The 19,634-nt window shown below is 36.4% G+C and overlaps 1 protein-coding gene across 12 annotated transcripts in view; it reads right to left on the bottom strand.

Moving 5' to 3' along the window:
• Positions 1 to 19,634, bottom strand: part of NEK7 (NIMA related kinase 7) — a 78,742-nt gene that overhangs the window by 9,833 nt on the left and 49,275 nt on the right. For 11 of the 12 annotated variants that reach the window (XM_064515769.1, XM_064515773.1, XM_064515768.1 and 8 more), the window contains 3 exons: positions 18,098 to 18,205; positions 9,937 to 10,031; positions 5,233 to 5,346 (listed from right to left, as the gene is read on the bottom strand). In XM_064515769.1, the coding sequence (XP_064371839.1) occupies positions 5,233 to 5,346; positions 9,937 to 10,031; positions 18,098 to 18,205 (317 nt within the window). The remainder of the gene's footprint in view (positions 1 to 5,232; positions 5,347 to 9,936; positions 10,032 to 18,097; positions 18,206 to 19,634) is intronic. The other variant, XM_064515775.1, reaches the window with a different exon arrangement.

The raw sequence follows: 19,634 nt of genomic DNA, 5'->3' as shown, positions 1-19,634 counted from the left end.
CTACAACACTCCTCTTCTTTAGCAAGGAGTTTAGTATTATTATTTCTGAAGATAATAGTCAGATTGCTGGATTAGAGAGATAGGCGAATTAAATTGAAATAATCTGTAATAGACAGGCTATGTGAATATTAATCATGGAGTTTTACAAAAATTGTATTGCTTCTAGCAGCCATAAACAAAAGACAAGAGAAACTATCAACTGTGCATCATTTGGAGAAGAGAATACTAGAGATCATGAACTATTGTAAAAAATAAAAATTGTTTTACTTCGCATATTTGTATTACGCATTGGTAATCTCACATAGAATAAGCAGGTGGGACACAGATTAAGCAACAGACACATTACAGCAGCTTGCTGTGCAATAGCTCAGACTGCCTGCATGGCAAACAGGAAAGACTGAAAAAATCTGAAAACCTCAATCCTGAAATTAGACTCAAATAAGTAAACATTTTGTAAAGGGAATACAAACATAATTTATCCAGGGAAGGTGACACCAAATCTTGTGAATAAGTATACTTGTATCTTCACCTGTTTTGAGTTCTGTCTGTTCAACAGAAAGACATACAGTAAGTCTTAACAAAGACTTGAAGGACTGAAACCTCTAAATCTATCACTGAAGAGGAGGGAAACACAGTACTCCCCCCAACACCTTTTTTTTTTTTTTTTTAAATTAGCTGTATGGCAATAACTTTACTGTAGGTAGTAAAATAAAAGTAGATCTTCAAAAGATTTACCTGTGAAAAGCATAAGAGGCCTTGTTTACCTCCAATAGCCTACTTTATGGCTTTTCAGTGCTGGCTTGTGGTTGACCGGTTTTGTTTTTCAAGCTGAACTTTTCCATCTAAAAATCAGTTTTAGACTCAAACTGTTTTAAGTCATTAAGCACAATGTCTTCCTCCAGAGTTACTTTTGTTATTTGTGTTACAGCACATTCAATTCAAAGCTTTAAAAATGACAATGGAGATTCATTTCTTAGGAAGGCACTTTAGCAAAAAATGGCACCATTATTCAGAAGTGCACATAGTGCTTTAGGCCCTGCTAACTCTAAGTACATGGGGGGGGGGGGGGGGGCGGAGAACAGCTACATGGTGTCATGACTAGCTGCATTTTGCAATTTTTTTTTTTTTTTACTCTAACAAAAATGCACATGTAGCTACTATTGTTTGGATGGAAGAAAGGATTTACAAGAATATGTTAATAGTAAGGGACGATCACTGAATCAGTGTACTTCAAAATTCTCTTTTCAACATAATGCAAGAGGTGAGCTCAGTTACTGATGAACCTTCACTAATACTTTAATTAAATAAGCAATACAGTCACAGACCTCTTTTGGCTAACAATATTTAAATGCTGGTTGCTGCTGACACTGCTAAATCTGTCTCCTCCTCCCAATCCAGAATTTCTGCTGTAGGGCAAGAAAGCTCATCTGATTATGCCTGAAACTCTGGGCAACAGTGGGGCAAACTCCCGAAAAATTTCAAAATCCTGAAGCTCCTTTGAGTGTTGTTATTGAATAGCAAACCTTTGGGATAAACTGAAGTAATTTTTCTATGCAGGATGAAAACAACAGTTACATAGGAACACAGAAATCTTTTAGGACTGTGACTGGGACCATCCTGGATGCTAATACTTGATTACAGTATTATTTCTTTACCTCCTACAGGAATATCCATTTCAATAAATCTGAAATCTCTTTGTCAACCTCTCTAATATTGATATAATTTCAGATGACCCAGAAGAGCCTGACAGTATCATGGGAAGCAGCACTGTGAATCTGAAGGCAGAGTACAGTTAGAGATACAGTAGGGTTTTATTATCTGGCATAGACTGGCCAATAGGCAGAACAGACTTATAACCGAGCAGGAGGGACCTCCTGTTGCATCCCCAAGCTGTAAACTTCTTTGGCTGCTTATTGTTCTTAACCTCCTCTGTACACTTTGCACAATGACTGTCTTTAGCCTGGAGCTTAGCCTGATATAGGAGCAGCAGGACACACTTCCTTTAACTTTAGCAGGTTTTTCAGCTACAAAATAAATAATTATCTCTCAAGTCAGCAGGAGGCGGGGGAGAAAGGCTAAAAACTATGACAGGCAAGTACTTTGCATTGTTAGCCAGCTGAAAAAGAAGGAATTTTCATATAGAAAATTTTGGATGAGAAAACATGTTGTTACTCTGAATAGGAGACTTCCTCAAAGCCCTTTCTCAGGGCTGGCAGGAACACTGGCAAGTAATGCTGTAATTCTAGACCTGCTGGCTCTTTCAGCCTTCATATCAGGAGGGGAGGTTGGCTATGGACTTGTGAGGAAAAGCACCTCAATCAAGGATGAAGTTCTTCAGTCTTCCCTATCACAAAAACAACATGATACTAATATTGGCTAATAGGAGTTAAAAAGTATTCATTGGGGGTAGGGATGGGAAGGGAGCTCCAACCTTAAACTTCCTAAAGGTGAAGAGTATTCAGTAAATGCTGAGCACTCAGTCTGAATACCAGGGCTTCTTAAGGAATGTTCAAAAATTAAGATACCCATGGCTGTTAAACACTTGAAAATCTTGGCTTGTCACTGTGGTGCTGAAGCAAGTTTGTGGAACTGTAATGGTCAGCATCTTAGAATATTAGGATTTCTAATCAAAGGCATATATTAAAAAAATGTATCCATCCATCCGTCTTAAGCTGCATCTTTCTGTCACGTTGTTGTGGAACAACACAAGTATGATGAATTAATAAAAAAAGTTAGTTTTAGAGGAATTTCACAAACAAACACAACAAAATGATACAGTTTTAAATGCTACTTATCTTAAAACTCTTCAAAATTTATTTATAGGAAGTTTCTCTAAAAAGTATGTCTTATTTTGTAATCAAAGCAGTTATCAGAAGATGCAGAGATCAATGCTCAGTGAAATTATTCTTTCAGCAAATTCATTGTTACAGAATATACAGCAGGTTATACTGTTCAGTGATCCCTGAACTTCACTGCTCACTGAGTGTGCTTCCATCCTGGTTAAAGGTTTGATAGATAAATTTCTAGCACAGATAAAATGTTTAGGACATTATGGTAATATGACAGATAACGCTTGCCTGTCCCCCCCAAGCAGTTTAAAGTCAGCACAGTATTTTTTGTACAAGTCAAAAAGCATGTTTTGGTGAAACAATTAATGAACATACCTGTATTTCATGTGCATTTAGCAGATACAAATCTTCATCTCAGAACAAAAAAAATGTTACTAATACACGTCTATTAATTCTATATATAATCCAGCTGATTACTCCTGTTAAGTAACTACATCCACAGTTGTAAGCACAGCACTCATTAAGTTATAAAATACACACAAGACAAGTTGTTTTAGAAACAACTGATTTATTCAAATTACAAGAGTGTCTGCCCACTTTGAAGAGAAGGAAATGTAATACATTGTGCTACACATCTGTTTTCGAAACTAGAAACTATAGAGGGGTAAGTAGAAGGTGGCATCTCTTTTCCTACCCAAACTCTAACACCTTCTATCTGGGCCAGACTTTGATATTTGCCCCTTGGCTGAGAAGCCGCATATCCAGCTTCACACTTAGCTGCAGCGAAGTAGCCCTGCAGGCAGGCCAACTTCAACGAACCACTAGTGGTATCATCATTAAAATCCTGCTGAAGGTCACCATGGTAACCGCCTGCTGAGGCTTCACTGCTGCACTCGGCATCTCCTAATCAGCTACCATGTGAAATGCAAATTCAGACAGTCTGAAAATTAGTCAAGAAGAATAGAGGATGAGGATGCAGATATGTGAAATATTCATGCGCTTCATGGAAAAAGGAAGACAGCATGAATGACACAACAAAGAACGGCCCCTGACATTCTTGCTATCATTTTGCATTATTGTTCACACCCTACTGTATTTCTAGGCCTCCAGTTCTGAAGCTGGTTATATGAACTGCCATATTTATCGTCTACAATAAATAATAATTAAAAATGGCTGAGGTAAAATGATTAACTGGAAAACTCACAAAGAGATACTGCACAAATTACACAATAGATCATAATTTCATCCTTTGAAAAGTCACTGAATTATCTTTAAGTCTAGTTTCTGTTTCATAAAAGGGGAAAAACCAGCACTGTAAATACAACAAAACAAAACACTGGGCAGTATTCTTTTATTAATAGTCCAATCACTGTCTTTGAATGCAAAAAGATTCGAGGTTCAGAATTACAACCCCTATTCTAGAAGCAAAATCGCACAACACCTTATGTTTATTAGAAGTATTTCAGTGATCATGTTTATTACCACTTTTTCAAAGTAATCTTTAATTCATGTACACTGAATTCAATTAGAATTGGTTATTAGTGTCTGTTCTCTGGTTTACAGCTTCTATCAGTTTGCCCTGCTCTTTTCTAAATGGGAAAATGTTTCAAAACTGGCATTTCAGAACATGAAGCAAGCACTTATAATTTTTCACCCTGTTACATTGGTTAAGAAAAATATTTAGTTTCTTTTATTTTGTTTCCTTTCACTTTATAGTTTAAAAAAAAAAAAAAAAAAACACACAGACAAGTAACCCCTTTCCCCCCTGCTTTTGACAGTAAAGAGCTGTTATGTACCAGCTTAAAACAAACACTGTTGGGATACACATACTGAGTGTACTGTTCAAATTCATCTGTATGATGTTTTTCTATATTTCTCTGAAATTTCTTGTTAGCGTGCTTATGAGCCACTCTTTTTTTGCAAAACTACAACTGTTGTTCAATCGTATTGAACAGTAAGTACATCGTAGTTCTATAATGCAGACAAATGGGGATTAACAATTCATTTTTACTACTGAGCTACATTAGATCTATTTTAATGCTAGTCTCTAGAGAAGAGAGGCTAGCGTACTAATTTATTGTGCAACATAAACTTGTATAGTTGTGCTTTTAGAAAACCATAATATAGATGTAAGACTCAATCCCATAACAACATGCAGTACCTATCACTGTGCATTCTGGGAAAGCCATTGCATTTTGTCATACTTGCGAGGAAGATCAATGAAATGAAGAAGCTAACAGTATGAGGTTACCAGCATTATTTCAAAAAAATTTTACATCATATCAGAGAGCTGTTTTGAGACAAACATTTGAGCAAGTTCAAGCAAACACTTACGGGGATAATCTTCAAGTCATATAAAACCACACAACTTCATTCACTGAGTTGGAAGTGTGCCAGCTTAAATAAAACAAGAATCTGGCCTAAGAAAAGGAATATTACTTACTTCCTCTGAATAGTGATCTGAAGGGAGAGGTGGATAGTCACACTGTTCTATCTTCTTGCATAGGGAGTACAAGTTCATTTTATCACCATAAAAGGGACTCTGCAGTGCAGCCATCTGTTTAAAGAAAATATACATTTTTCTTTTGTGCTTTTAAATAGACCTGTTTTGCCATAAAAGCTGTTATACTAGTACGTCAAAAGTGATTTTTAATGACTTTTGTTCACTGCTCGGTTTGGTCAAAGTGCTAAAACAATAGTTCTGAAACTATTAATATAACCAGCTTGTGTACTTATTCTGTGTGGCACAGTAGTACCTGTCAGAATCCCTATATTGCCATATATGAATTGTACACCAGAACACTACTTTATTTGATTTTTCCTCATGCTCTATTAATAGTTTCAGCTGTTGCTGTGAGTGTGGGGAGTCCTTGTACCACTAAGGAAGATGAGGGGGGAAGAAAAAAAAAGTAAAAAAGAAAAAGTTTTTTTCTAAAGACCTTTTGGAAAAAAGTGTATCATTTACCTGAAAACATTAGTTGATCTAAAGCAATAGCCTATGGTGAAAATGCTGGATAACATAGATTTTGTAACCTTCTTCTGCTACTACACTAAACTTTGACACAGTTCTTTTTCTTTTTTTTTAAATAAGGAAAGCTGTAAGGAACATAAGTTCATCCATACTTCTAAAAAAAACACTCATGATTCAGTATGTTATTTCAAAATACTTAAAAAAATTATTATTATATCCTGAAACTTCACTAGAAGTGCAGAACTCAGCTGGCATTCATAACTATAATTCCCAGCTGTAATAAAAATTATCTGGTAGAGAACACTTAAATAAATGATCAAATTAAAAACGATGTTAGTAAACCTATGCTTTATTTCCAGACAATGTTACAAACTTGACATTTCAGGTGGAAACAAATGCTATGGTTAGCAGGATTACAAATTTAAAAATTCATTTTAAGATCTCTCCATTCTGTTCAAAGGCTTTCTAAGCCTTTGAACCGCAGCAGCACGAATGCTGCTTTGAGTGCAATGCTGCCCCAAAGTCAGTCACCCTTTTCTACAAGTGCTAATAAGTTTGATTTTGGAAGGACAATGTGTACATTCCCCAGACAGGCAGAGTGTGTGTGAAACACGCTAGTCCATGCTGTGCTACTCAGTGAGCTTCAACAGGGACAGGACAAGCTGAAAATGGCTCTCATCTGTCTTGTGGTCCTCCAGATATCACTTTAACTCTTTCATGTCCAAGCACTGATATTATAGGAAAAAATACAGGGGGAAAAAAACTACCAACCTTCTAAAATACATTTACCCGATAAAATATTCTCAAATAGTTCAGTATTATTCTTTATATTAACTTCAAGTAAGAATTATTTTAAAGCTCCCAAATTAATGCTACAGTTCAGTCCTCCACTCCCCCCACAAATTCTAGAACTGTACTGCCAAAATGCTGTTAGTTTTTTGATGTACATGACATTGTCTCTTACCTTAAAAAGAATGTTAGAAATGCAGGCTAAAGACCAAAAAACCACAATAAAATAAAATAAAAATCAACTGCAGAGTCTGTATGCATGCAAAAATTCAAAATAAATGCATAGATAGTCATTTCATACTCTAGGTGTTCATTAAAAAGTACTTTTGTTTGAATGCTGCAGAGTGTTAAAAAAAATTCTGAATGTCCCCTAAGGAGTTAAAACAGGAATACTATATTTTCATGCATCTCCTGCTTTGACAGATGAAAAATGTCAACTGTCCTGTTTTTATTTTCAAGCTTTTGCACTATTCATCTGGTTCATTAGTGCATCTCGCTGCTGCCCCTGACAGCTGCTCGCCCTCTCCTCCCAGCAGCTGAATTTTTCAGGCTAATTTGATCCTCCACACTGAGACGATCGCTAGAATGATTGACTTGCTCCCTGACCTCCAGGGTCTGACTTTCCTGATTAGTATTCTGGGGGTGTCTGCGGGACGAAAGCCCACTGTCTGTCTTCAGGGCTGGTGGCAGCTCGCTCGCTCTCTCTCTTCTTCTTTTTTTTTTTCTTTTTTTTTTTTTTTTTTTTTTTTGAACTGTAAGCCACCAACCTACAACCCTGTAAGGATGCAATTGCTACGCTGAACAATAAAAGGAAATGTGTAAAACCTACTTTTCCATGTAAAGGTCCATGTAGCAAAAGCACAGCATCTTGATTTTAATTAGTAAAGTCTACTTTGTTGCATATCAATTAAAACTCCAGTAGTAGTGTTTTTGAGGTTTCAGAAATATCTGAGGCTCTGAAAAGTAGACTTTAAAATACACTTAAAAAAAAAATCTTACTGCCCATGTTACTAAGCATTGAATAATAAACTGCAGAATAGGTTAGAAATAATAATTTTTAAAAATAACAAATTATAGCAAATTAGTTTAAACTTTAATTAAAATGTAACTGAGAAGAGCTTAATGGCAATTAAGCATGCATTGAAAAGTGATAAACATGCCACAGCTTCTCTCCAATCAAGTTGGAGAGAATCCAGAGCACATATTAACATGAAATCAATACAATAGAATATGTTAAAATGCAGGTAATGTACATAACATGCATCACAAAAAGACACCCAGCACAAAACAGCACTGATAATAAACACACCAATGTCATAGTCCATGCATGACTTGAAGAACCTTAGGCAACCTCTCTAGAATAATTTTTTTAAAAATGAGAAAAATGCTAAGCATGTATTTTGAGCTTACTATACCCAAAATTTCAAAATTACACCTCAATGATCAAAAAGGGCTGGTAAATTAGCAATTTAACTAAACAGAATAAATGCACCCCAGAAAGTAAAAATCTGTAGTTGAAGACACTGCTGTATACTAAAATTATACAAGACATTTCAACCATAAGAATCCTAATAATTGTTCTATTCTTAAAATAAGTACAGGTAAAAAAAAAGTCAACTTAAATAGCATCCTGGTGAAAATGTCAAAAAAAAAAAAAAAAAAAAAAAAAAAACCACACACACACACACCACCACAGTAAGAGTACTTAAAATCTTCCACACTGTAAAAGAAAAATTCAAAATTCAGATACAATTTTTAATATAATGTATGCAGCAGCATAGTAGCAAGCTCAAAATAATTTTTTTTAGAAGAAAAATAACTATTATTGAGATCCATCTGGCAATCTTAATTCATAACATGGAAGAAAATTTAACCTTAAAATACAGTGTTTACTTTGTATATTAATTAGCTATTTAAGGTTTTTTGTTTGTTTTGAGATAAAAACAATACTCAAGAAAACCAACGAAGGGGAAAAAAGGTAGTAATGTTGAAATAGTCTCATCTACTAGTAATACTTGCTATCTTTAGGCTTCTACCTGTGCAAGCGTGTAAAGTGGAACATTGAAATTGAGGGTAGTTGCCATGGTCGGTATTAAGGAATCCCAGTACAGAATTAAGTTTCACTTCAGGATTTAAACTTGTAAATACTTGCTACCAGGTATCACACTTAATTCCGATAACCTGTCCTAAAGATTTAGGAGCAACAGCTATACATAGATCAGTAAACTCTTCAGAACTGGAATATAGCCCTTTTCATATTTGGAGTAACATGTTTGATATAAAATATATTTTAAATATTACTGAAGACAATTCACCTACTAGTGGCATACAACTTTAATAGGATGCCAAAGTTTTCTACAAAATCCTAATGGAACCGGAGGTGCTGATCCTGTTGGATAGTGTTAAGTGAGCTGTGCTGACTCACTGAGGCAGATGGCTTGTTTTTTTACCTAGGTAGATGGAAGAGTGAGTTGGGTATATTAGGTTTTTATTTGGAAGATGACCAGGAAGATTCCCCCACCAGTACTACGATGCAAAGAAATTTGTTACCAGCATCCTTCAACACAACTGTTTAGCCTTTCGATCAACAAATGATACGCGAAGAACTTTGAAGATGTAGTGGCCTTAGAAGCCTCCTATCCTTCACACCTTCATTATTAGCCACCATTTGAGTTTGCCCTGTATCTTTTTTCCCCTTCAAAACACAATACCATTTACACCTACATAAGTGCTCCCTAACAATTTCTATTATATTAACACAGAAATTAACAAATAATTTTAGTTGAACTAACTGGGGAGAGAACGAGAAAAAGATGCGTCTCAGCAGTAAAAGCTATTATCTTGAAAGTTAATCCAAGCAGTAGTAGTAAGTACACAGCAGCCCAATATTATTTCAGTTCTAGATAACTTTAAAGAAACTAAGCTTGTATTAAAATAATTATATCACAGTTTTAGCGAGTGCTACTACATGCTCAAGTCAGTCCTATAATTTCTCAACTCACTATTACCAAAATCATATAAACAGCACAAGCCCTTTAAAACACCTAGAATAATTTTTACATGTGCCCATGATTATTCATTTATTAATCCTTCAGTTATGCCCAATCTTCAACAAATTCCTGTACAATTTTTTGTAGAAAGCCCAGTAAGAGGCAAGCCTCTAATAACTCACAAATAAAGTAGTTCATATGCTGAAATTCCTTAAGACCTCTCATTGCTAAATATATTTTTTAAAAGACATGATAGCTGAAAAGTAGCTTTTCCACAAAGCTGCATGCTTTTCTAAACAGCAAAATACAGAAACAGATCCTAAAGCAGTAGTTGGCGTAATCTGGGGGATGGAAGGTAAAACAATGTTACTGGGTTCACTGTAGTTATCAATATTACCTCATACAGCAGGCAGCCTAGAGACCAGATGTCAGATTTGAAGTTGTAACCATTTTCGTGTATTCTCTCTGGAGACATATAATAAGGGGTACCAACTGCAATAAATACAGAAGAATTTTTGAATGAGAAATCCTGTTATGAAGCAGTAAAACTGCAGTATTTCTGGCCAAAAAACAATTATTTTTGTATCTTTCCTATTGTTCATTTTACTATGCATAATTCCAACTCGTGCTCAGGACAGTTATCAAAACCATCAATAATATATTTCTAGTTTTTGCTTTTGAAGAAGCTTAAAAAGGTCTCCAAAGTAATAGGGTTTTTTACCTAGAGAGACAGAGGAAAACGTACTACACTACCTCCAACATCACCATTCCAAATTCTCACCACTGTAGCTGGAAGAAATAATAGTTAGAGTTTCTATTGGGCTGGGGGGGCTTTTTTTTTTTTTTTCTTTTGGAGTTGTCAATTCTTCCTTTTGAGAATACACACATCTGAAAAAGCTCCTTTTGAAATAAACACACACAGTTTAGTTTCATTATCTGAATCTTCACCTCTGGGCACAGGCTGGCTGGCCAAGGGGAGAGCGCAGCCAAAGCCGAGGCATGCAAGGGCAACATGGCCATCTGCTGCACAAGCAGAGCCTGCACGGGCTTGGAAAGGGCCGCTGCCGCCACGGCCCTGCCGCAATCCTGCCTCAGAGCTGTGCACTCTGGAGACAGCCCTTCTTCAAAAGCAGTATTTAGTACGACTGTCCCAGACCAAATTTACATTGGATACTCCAGGATCTCTCTCCCCTTGATTTCAATCAGGCCCTACCCATCTGTGTGTCACAAGTCACTCAGAAGAGATGCATTCTGAGAAATGTCCCAACTCTACTAAAAGAGAGAGAAAGACACACAGACAGACATTCACAAGAATTAAGTTATGAGAAATAATGCTAATGGTAATTTTGATACAGTCTTTAAACATTACTCCTGTACCTCCCCCAAATGTGACTGTCTAACATCAGAGAAAAGTCACAGACCAATGAAGGTTTTTAATTTTGTTTGGAGTAACTTCTTAAGCATTTATTACTGATGATGAAATCCAACTGAATTAAAGTAATTTCAGTACAACTGACCTTTTTTCCAAACTAAACATCTTGTAACACTGCCAGAGATTAAAATCAACACTCTCACAAAAATTAGAGTATAAACCTCACATGATTTTATTTAACACAAGTTATGAGACTATCATAGGCACTTTCTGCATTTCTGATTTAGTTTCAGCTATTCAGAATTCATCTCCATATGGATTCTGGAAATGGAGATACAATGAATATGTAAATTATTCCAAATTTTAATAATCAGATTAATAATATTATTTCCAAAAGCTAAGGGTTTTGACAACATGCCCTTCCCACCCTTTATAAAGGCTGACATCTCAAAGTACATCACTTTTTTTTTTTTTTTTTTTGGGGGGGGGGGGGGGGGGGGTCAGTTCCCTACTTGAGCCTTCTAGCTCAAACCAGGCAGTGCGCCTCTCCCTTAGCACTCATCAGGCCACTGCTGCAGGCAACCTGCAATTTCAACTAAGTCCTTCTTGGTAAACAATATTGAGAACAATATTCTAAGCTAACAAAAACGAAAACATAATTCTCCAAAAGATAAGCAAAGGCAGGGGTCACACTTTCTATCCTCCTAAATATTTACAGGGTCAAATCTTTTGTAAGGGAGGCCTCTAGGCCCGGGAGAGGAAAGTGTGTCATGGCTCCTCTCGGCACAGGGTCTTCTGAGCCTTGGCCCGCGAGGGGAAGCATCCCGCTGTGAAAGAGCGGGATGGAGAAAGGCATCTCAAAATGACGGAGGACTCTGAAAACCGTTTACTCTCATGGGATGCTCATATTCACCCACAACAGAGGATGGCCAAGAAGGAAAGCCTTTTTGGAAAGAAATGAAAGAACAGGCATACAGACGGTTGGACTGCAACACCAACACAGCTAGTAGAGTATCTAGAAGCAAACAGAGTATTACTGTTTTTCCAACCTATCAATAGCAGTGTTTTAATGTATGCTTAGTACAGTTATCTTAAAAATGGAAGCTGTAATTAAACATTCGCCTTAATACAGCTTTAATATTTTTATTATCCTTGTAGTACTTCCCTGCTGAAGTCTTTGTTTTTTCCTGGGACTTGTAAGCTTGGATACCTTTTGAAACTTTCAGTTGTATTTTGCATCTATGAATTAATGTACTGATTTAGTATATTCAGATGCTCTATTGGCAGAATTCATTTAACAACAAAAAATAAATCTAACAGTAATCTGGTTTGTAACTGGTTACAGAATCACTGCCTTTCTTGTTTGAAGACATAAAGCAAGTAACTGGCGGTGAGTAATGTGCCAGAAAGAGGCTTCACAGAATCCACAGGGGGCAGCTGAAAACAGAGGTTTGAAGGTTCATAGTTTACCAAAAGCAAAGGTAATTTTAACCAGTAGCTCTGGGAAACCTGCTGATATGTTAGGGGTCTGATATGACTGTGAAAGATTGATGATAGTGAAAAAGAAGAACAAATGCTATCATTTTACAGAGTTTAGCCTAGTGTAACACCTTGCCTGCAATACAGCCTGAAGCCAACAAGTGAAGAAGAACAGAAATCACAGTACGCAGTCACTGAAATCACAGTAACAAGCTAAAGATCTAGACCTCATTATTACTCATAAACTGTTTTTAACAGGACACGACGCAAAAGATTCATTATTCTGACATTCAGAAAATACTGAAGGCATTGCAATGGTTCTTTAAAACCATGAGCAACCTCAGTACATAGCAGTATACTGCTGGAAAGTAATTACTAGATTCAATTACATGCATGCTTTCTTCCTGGATCATTACTTTTTCTGTTAAGTGAGATATGCATCACTATTATAAAGACATGTTACTTTCTTTAATGATCTGAAAAGACCGAAGTGGGATAGTACAGGCAAAGATGTAACACATTAAGGTAGCTAAATTTTAAAGAATAAAATTTGCAACTTCTACACTATTTACTGCACTTCCACATCTCAGATAATCTGCAAGTTTTAATGGTAATCTCCTTGAAAATTACCAGGGGTCAAATAAACTGCTTCCTCAGACCCTGCTGCTGCTGCTCTGGAGCTCCCTTCCTTTTAGATACCGCAGATCTGGAAAATGCTGTTTCTTTACGGAAGCTTTCTATTTTTGCAAGGAGGGGGACAGAAGTAATGGAAATGGTGGAAGCAAAGAAACTATTATGAAAAAGGGTGTTAGGATGTGAGTGTTCCCTTTTATTACCTGCATACCTGCGTAACTTGCATGGCTGCTGAGAAAGAGCAGAGAGTTTTTCTGAAAATTGATAATGCATGGAAGAGTTTCATGAAACACAGGAGCTGAGTACTATCAAACTATGGAGAAAACACTGCCTTAGTAAATGTTCATACTACTTACATAAAATAAACATCTGTGAGTCAGTCATTATGTTAACAGACTAGTTAAAAAAATTGATTTAGCAAAATAGATCTCCGTTTCTTTTTTGAAGAAGCTTTAAGTACACTTCGCAGAGACTTTCATCAAGTGTTCCACAGTTATATAGATGTTACATTATCAAACAGAAATAGACTGATTCTGTCCATTTTGTGTAAAAACAGGATAAGCGATACTGAAATTCCATGCATTGGAATACAATAGCTATCAGAGTTCAGGGAGGGTGATAAACGTCAGAAAAGCAACTTTGTGTTTTTAAAGAACTGCAAGTAAGACTTTTCTTTCTTTTTTTTTTTAAACCCTTAAGTGCCCAACTTTTTTAAGAAATCAAAAAATAAGTTTTAAGAGAGAGTTATTATCCATGAGATCATAGGAATCTTATAACATACAGCTTGATACAACATGCAAGTGCTTAACAGGATGAATGGTCAAAGCTAGACAAACTAGGCTACAAGCCAGCTGCAGTTATGGAACACTGAGGGTAACTAACTACTGAAACAACTTCAACGGCATGATAAATTGTCTTTTTTTTTTTTTTTTTTTTTTTTTTTTTTAATGTAAATGTAGCAGATTTCTAAGTCACAGGCTGTTCTTCAACCATGGATACTGGACCAAAAATAAAGAACTAATCCAAAGGAGTTCTATAGCCTAGCCTACATTATGCAGATGGTCTCACTGCAGAAATCAATCCATAAATTTCTTGGGTTATTTTATATTGTAGCATTGTAACAGCACAATAATTTACCTTCAGCTTTCAGACTGCAGTAAGAAACCTCAGATTTTTGTATGCAAAATAAAACTGTTTTAAAAACAGCTTCTTTGATGAATGTGATGAATCAGCTGCAGATTTCCCCTGCCAGCCTTCCCACAAAGAGAGCACAGATTATCAGAATGGCTTAGCAGAGAATATGAAAGTGCACCCTGTTCTCCTCACAGCAAAAAGGTGCTGCATACCACCACCTCAATACCAGCTTTGAAGCACTCTGCAGGATTTGAGATCCATATGTAAAGAGAAAAGTAGAGTCAAAGAGTATTTGGGTGTACTTTTTGTGACGCATTTTTATTTCCCACAACATGCACGAGTTTTACAGTTGAATCCCTCGTAACATAGCTCTATGCTGTGAACAGGAGTACCCTGGAAATGACAGAAGCTGTCAAGCCACAGTAGAATCGCCAAGATTCAACACAGATAATCCTTCGCTTTCAAGCATTTTAAGATGATTGCAGATCTGCCACTTTGCCCAGCAAGAAGGTATTCACACCATGGCAGCAGTGTCTGCCTGCTGGACAGCCCGCACTGCAGCCATCTAACACAACTTTACTGGAGAAGTAGTGGGGGTTTTTTGTTTTTTGTTTTTTAGTAGATTACTACAATATGCACAATACTTAAATTCACAGAATGACTAATGAAGATAGAAAAAAAAACCCACACAGATCTAAATCAAAGAGGAAAATCAGCTTCCTTTACCTTAAGGAGACACTTAAATATGAACTGTAGCTACGTATTTTAACAACAGTACCATAAGCTGGCTTCAGCACTGCCATTTCACTGAAGAGCATAATGCCTGCCAGTCAGCCATTAAAATAACAACAACAATGGACAAAGGAATAAGAAGCCTTTCTTGGATGCTCTTCTTGACACACCTTTCTAATAATGTCTTCTGAAGCTAAAAAGTTTGATGAGTCTGTCTCAGATCAGCAAAACAAAATGCCTCCATTTCATTCAGATTTTTGTAAGAAATATTTTCTATCTTTAAAAAGGTGTACGCATGCTGTAATACAAAATTCTACTGTTTTGATAAGGCTGTATGGAAAGCATTAAGAACATTAAACAAGCCTGTCCAGTGAAGTATTTCCATTTGTTGTAAATGGACCATCATCAAGTATTTTAATCAGTATTATTCATAATTAGCAGTTACAAGCAGTGGCTAATAAAAATTTTAGTACATTTCTTTATCTCTGAAAGCCTTAATCTAGTTTGCTACTGAAATTTTTATAAAGCCTGTAAACGAGTTTAAATTGCTACACATAAAATATTTGTAATTCACTATTTTTGTGCACCAAAAGTTTATGGAATCATAAAAAGATGCAATTTGAAAGAAATTTCAGGAAAACCAACATCAGAAACTACACGGGAAATTAATATTAAAAATGGTCTCTGCTAGCGACAGAGTAAGTCAGGGTGTCACTGTTTCTACTGTAGTCTAAGGTAAAAACACAGCCTTTTCTTTCCTAGATTCCATCCTGACCGTAGGTCATAATTATGAAGGAAACAGGAGAGGAGGACAGCAAGGAGAAAAAAAGTAACCACTCTTCTACCAAAACACAGAACCCAACATTAGAAACAAAGCCTCTCCCCCACCCCCGATGACTCCTGTACTTGTACGAGATCAGCTTTAATGGGCTTTGGTTGTTTGTTTTTGACTAGGTCAGTCTTCAGTCCCCTTGCAACCATTCCCCTACAAGGAGCCAAGATAACCCAATGCTGAAACAGGGTTCCCCCCCACCCCATCTTAACTTTCTGATTTATACCTGAGAAAATAAGTCTAGCTCTCCCTTCCCTCACCACTGACTTTTGCTTTCTCTGTGGGCTCTTACCCAGTGGAAAGCAGAGATTAGGATTTACAGGTTCCTGCAAATGCAGGGCAGGAGCAGTTCCCTCTCACCAGCCCCTCTTCGCACTGCTGGTTTATGTCCTCTTTTTATTAAGAGGCATTAGCAGGACCCAAACTATGACAAATAAGAATCCTGCAGTGTTGCCAGTGGTGGCCACTGGCCTGTCATAGCAGCACAAACCACAGTACTTTCTCAGTGATACACTGCACCACAAACCGGTGCAACATCTTCAGGGTTACAGTTGAACTTCTATGTGGAATCCAAGCATGCTTCTCGTCCGATCCATTTCTTCTTCTGCCTGCCTATCTCTTAATTCAAAATAGCGCATCTGTGTTCAAGTTTCACCTGTGTCCTTCTGTTAAGATCTCAGCAGTTCTTCTTGGTCTTGACATAGAGACTGTATGGTGAGCAAAATTACCTTTCTGAAAATTTTGGCTGTTAATGCAAGTATCACCCACATCTCAGATATGTTATAAACATGGTGAACATCAATACTCTCTTTTTCAATAGTATACTGATAACTGGGACAATCTAAACAAATTTAATCAAGATGTGAGGATAAATATGGCACATTTTTATCCGGGAAGTCAAACATTTCACCGCCTAATTAGAACCATCAGCATCTGAACGAACATGTTTCTCTGTGTGCCCTCCTATGGCCCTAAGATAGGAATGGTAAATACTATTTAATATCTTAAAAAGTCACAAGAATGGTTATTTTTTATTACACAGTTTTGTCAAGTATATAAAAACACCTAAGAGTCACAGACTCAAATGCCTGCTCACAGTATGGTCACTGTCATTTCTTAAAAATTGTCTCTGAACAGTATGTGAGTCAATTTTATCTATCAGCTAGGGTCCTCTGTCAATTCTAGATGCTACCATCAATAGCCCTGGTCTTGAGGAGTCTCAAAGTTAAATTCACACCTTTTGCATTCAGTGACCAAGATTGAATTCAGCAACCACTAAAAACACCCATTTCAGGGTTTCCATTTCAGGAAAGAAAAAAAAAAAAAAGAAAAGGTTGTTCTCCTAGCTAAAAAACTACATCACCCTACTATAAACACTACACCTTATATTTCTTTTTAAAGCAGATTATCACTCTAGTTACAAGGATTTTCTCTTTTACTTCCACTTAGATTCTACAGTTTGCCAGCCCCCTGCATTTAGGCTTAAAATATCTGACAGATATCCTCTTTCTTTTCTTTGAAGGCTTCTTAATCATTATAGATTCCACAAGTTCTCGGATGATACTCAAAAGCTATGAGTTAGGTGAAAGTGTTTTTGGAAAAGTTTTTACATGATAGCAAAAATAAATAGGGCATTTTGGAACATGTGTGCACGCACACACACACACACACACACACAAGTAAATGCCTTTATAACCCATAAAGCCTAAATCTGATCTCTCCTCAATCTATTTATCTTATACAGAGAAACTTCACCTTAATATATTTGGGGAGGGAATGACTGCAATGATACTATATAATTGCTGTAAAAGAATTATGTGATTTTTTTCCATTTTCCAATCTTGTATTTATGGGGGGGGGGGGTGTCAATATGGCAGAGACAGTTGTCCCAAGCTAATTAATAACTATTCAATCAAGTCTGTCCTGTCATTTTGAGGTTAATCTACCAGATTTCTTTTTAAGGTAGAAAAGCTTCTCCTTTAGCCCTTTCAAACCACATCGCCAACCATACAGAGGCGCATGAAGTTACCATATTCTTTCCAACACTGATTAAAATTTAAATGCTAAAAAGAGTCAGTATTATTGACATTACTTTCTCCCGGTATTTCTAGAAAATACTACTGTATTGTACTGACTTGTTCTGAGCAGGCACTGTACATTAAATGATTCCAACAAAGGAAAAAGGAGCTCTACTTGTGACAACACTTCAGCATTACAGCTCTTTGTATTTGTCCATGGTGCTGACCATTCTGTTTTTTAAAAAAAGCTTTAGCTAGGCAGAACCTTTTTTTTTTTTTTTTTTTTTTTGGGGGGGGGGGGTGGGGGGAAGTGAGCATCCCTGCACCCCTCCCCACCCACAACAAAACACTCACTTACCTAAAGAATGTGCAGCTGTGGTTTTGGAGCTGAAAAATCGTCCCAGCCCAAGGTCTCCAAGCTTTACAACCCCTGTAGCTGTAATGAACACATTAGCTGGTTTTATATCTGGGGGGGGGAAGAGGAAGAAAAGAAAAAAAAGAAGTCACAGTGAGATTGCAAGAAAAGCTACAGCTTTATCAATAATACACAGAAAGAGATTTTTAATTATGAATAATATTAATGAAATTTGACAATGCTGTTCAGAAAGAGTGAAACTGGGGTTCAAAATTTCAGACTATTTTAATAGAATGAATATCACTTTAGCAACCTGAATAGCAAAAATAAAAGGCCATGAAAAGTTAAAAGAAATACATACACAGGAGTCCATTATTACTTTACAAACTATACTTAAGTAATCAAACTATAACTAGAAAACCTCTCATTATTTTAAGTAACAGACCAAAAAATATTTTTGTGTACACTAAATCCTATTTTTCATCACTTCCAGTGGCATGATGTTATTTGAAATAAGTAACTGATTCTCTTCAATATCAGGCATTTTAAAAAAAAGTCTTACTCAGGAGAATGGCTATTTGAACCCATCAGTGGAACTGGGCTAATCAAGTAGAAACAAAGAAATATAATGATGTATACCCCAGACAGTTATTTTTCACAAGTAATATTCAATTCAAGTTTAATTCAATCCTTTAGAGAAAAAAAGCAAAGATTTTTATTTTACGATTTTTTAGTCTTCAAAATAAACTGACCTGATTTTTTTATGAGGCAAGTGTCCTTAGCTCTCACTGAGCTCAAGAGCAACACACTGTGGCTCAGAACTTAAGAGTTACATAAGTGTGAGAAGAGGAGATTACAGTTTGCATACGACATGGGTAAGCTAAAAGGAATGGTTAAAAATCCTTTGAATGCCAGCATTTTCCAGTTTCCAAAATAACACCTGAACAAAACAAAACCAAAAAAAACACCACCCACAAACTTACAAGCTCTAGGGAGGAAGACTGAAGCAATTTTTTTATCCTGCTATCGAACCTAGTTTTCAAGAGTTTGGATCACCCTTTGCCTAACTATCTAACACAGCAATCAGCTCAACTTAAAAATATAGTTTTCACTGTCATTGTTTTTGGTGTGTAGCTGTACAATCATTAGATTTGCCAGAAATTGAGAGTAATATTTCAGTTTAATTAGTTTATTTTGGTTTATTTTGGTTCAGTTTAAACTAGTTTAAATGAGAACTACTGTAAGAAGATATTATATCTTATGGAAAAAAAATGTAATTTTATGTCTTTCTCTCTCTATGAACTGCACTCACAGACAGCCATACAAATATGTAGGCAAAAAAGGAGACTCACAAGGGAAAGGCTTCTGCAGGGGCAGGTGCATCTAAGTTTATCTGCCAAAGGGTGCAACACCTCTAGCTGTCAATTGCAGGGCTCAACAGAGAAGGAGGGACTTTTGCTTTTAAGCAGCTATTTACATCCCAGCAGAAGGAAGCTACAAACTTAAGATATGCAGTTTCACACGAACCCACAGAGACAAG

This window comes from Dromaius novaehollandiae, chromosome 8 (genome assembly GCF_036370855.1).
Source record: "Dromaius novaehollandiae isolate bDroNov1 chromosome 8, bDroNov1.hap1, whole genome shotgun sequence".
Lineage (NCBI taxonomy): Eukaryota > Metazoa > Chordata > Aves > Casuariiformes > Dromaiidae > Dromaius > Dromaius novaehollandiae.
This window is presented reverse-complemented; position numbering and strand designations above follow the sequence as displayed.